The sequence below is a fragment of the Arachis ipaensis genome, chromosome B04 (genome assembly GCF_000816755.2).
Source record: "Arachis ipaensis cultivar K30076 chromosome B04, Araip1.1, whole genome shotgun sequence".
NCBI classification, from domain to species: domain Eukaryota; kingdom Viridiplantae; phylum Streptophyta; class Magnoliopsida; order Fabales; family Fabaceae; genus Arachis; species Arachis ipaensis.
The window spans coordinates 133,487,527-133,489,575 of NC_029788.2; the positions used below are offsets into that span (position 1 = coordinate 133,487,527).

The 2,049-nt window shown below is 33.5% G+C and overlaps 1 protein-coding gene across 1 annotated transcript in view; it reads right to left on the reverse strand.

Annotated features, from left to right (window-relative positions):
• Nucleotides 1–1,447, reverse strand: part of LOC107635774 (ras-related protein RABA5e) — a gene marked incomplete in the record, with an annotated part of 8,515 nt that extends 7,068 nt beyond the window's left edge. Inside the window, 2 exon segments of the mRNA XM_016339343.2 lie at nucleotides 1–163; nucleotides 908–1,447. Coding sequence (XP_016194829.1) covers nucleotides 1–163; nucleotides 908–1,244 — 500 coding nt within the window.

Consider the following 2,049-nt stretch of genomic DNA (forward strand, 5'->3'; position numbering starts at 1 on the left):
AAAGCCGTCTTAACGTTTGTAGAGTCCAACGCAGAGGTTTCCATGAAAAACAAACCTTCTGCTTCTGCAAGACTTTTTCCTTCTTCAATGCTTACTGCCCGGATGTTGTCCAGATCACATTTGTTGCCTACAAGCATCATTGCTACCGTTGTGTCACAGTGAGCTGAAAGGTAGTTTAAATAAACTCAGAGAGTGAGATTTCACAAAACAAAGAATATTGAACTATTTGTTATCTAGATTATTTTCCATTAGCAACAGATGTGTAATTAATTTTATGGTAGGAGTACATAAGGAGTAAAAATATTTGTTAGGTGGTTACACCTAATGTATTCTCTATGTACTCCTACCACAAAATTAATTATACATCTATTACTAATGAAACATGATTTAGAAAAGACTATTGATATAAGCACCAAAGCAAACAAAAAAGCAGAGTTGAGAAAGAACAATTCAATCTAGCTACATCCAATAGTTTGTTCATAATTTATCTCTAACCTTTCTGTTTGACTTGGGAGATATATGTATATACCAGAGCTAAGTCAAGCATACACCTGATCTCTAACATGCATATTGGCTGTCTTATAAACACTAAGTTAATCATTTCACTAGAGTAGTTAATTTGTTAAGATGAAACAAAAGAACAGAAGCATGTATTATGCCAGTTAGCAACAGAAGACATTCTACAATTAAGGAAGTTAGGTATAATTATCCCTCCTAGTAAGTTATAGTCAATGCTATTATGCTCCATTCAAAATCAGACCATAATTTACAGTTAGAATAAAATTCAAGCTTAACATATATGTGAAATGTGAGCAGATTGAAGTGAACTGAATCGGATTAGTGTGTGGCATAGGAATAGATCTATTCAAGAGATCAAAAGAAAATACATAGAGTTGGATAGAGTTACTTTTAAGCTCATCCAGCCAGCGACCGACGCTATCGAAGGTGGTTCGGCGGGATATGTCGTAGACAATGAGAGCGCCCACTGCGCCACGATAGTAGGCGGAGGTGACGGCACGGAAGCGCTCCTGGCCGGCGGTGTCCCAAATCTGGGCCTTGACTTCCTTGTTGTCGATCTGGAGGCTTTGAGTTTGGAATTCAACGCCGATGGTGGCCTTAGAATGGAGGTTGAACTCGTTGCGAGCGTAGCGGGACAGAAGGTTGGACTTGCCGACGGCAGAGTCTCCGATTATGACGATCTTGAAGAGGTACTCTTCACCTCCCTCGTCCTCCGATGATGACATTGTTGCCCGATTAGATCAGATCACCTGCTGAATTTTGAAATAGAATAAAAAAATCAGAAGAGTGGGGCTTTGCTTTTACTGTGCCTGACCTGTGATGTGCCGAGTGCCGACTACTAAAGACGAGAGAGCGGAGAGAGAGCGAGAAAGGGGAGGAGTTATAAAGATTCAAGTGGATGCGTCCAACCTGGCATCAGCACACCGCGTGTCTGTGGAGTACCATTTCCATTAGATAAAAACTCAATTGGAGTCATGGTTGAAAATCGTTAAATGGTTGGATTGATTTGACAAAACTTTTATTTAACGACGGTCAATTATTAGTCTTATGTGAAATTAATTAAGAGGCCACTCAGATAAAGATGTTTAAAATATATTTTTTTAAAGATGTTTTTATGTTATGTTTTAATTGATTTTTGTATAATTTATTCAGTGTTTCTCATCATATATTATTAAATTCTTCAAAAGATTTTCTTTCCAGAAACAATAAAAAACATTTAATTTGGACTAAAACAAAAAAGATAATAAATTAACTATTAGATTTTTTTAAAAAAAATTATTTACATAAAAAAATATATCACATTCATCAAAATATATATATAAAAGCTCTTAAAATTTTTATAAATAAAAAAATAATTAATTTATATTCGTACAATATATAAAATAATTACTATATTATTATTATATTATATATTAAGATTCACTAATTTAATTTTTTTATTTTTAATATAATAATTAGAAATAAATAAAATTTTTATAACTAAATGTAGTGTAACAAAATATATATAATATTAATTAGTTCTTAAAAAAT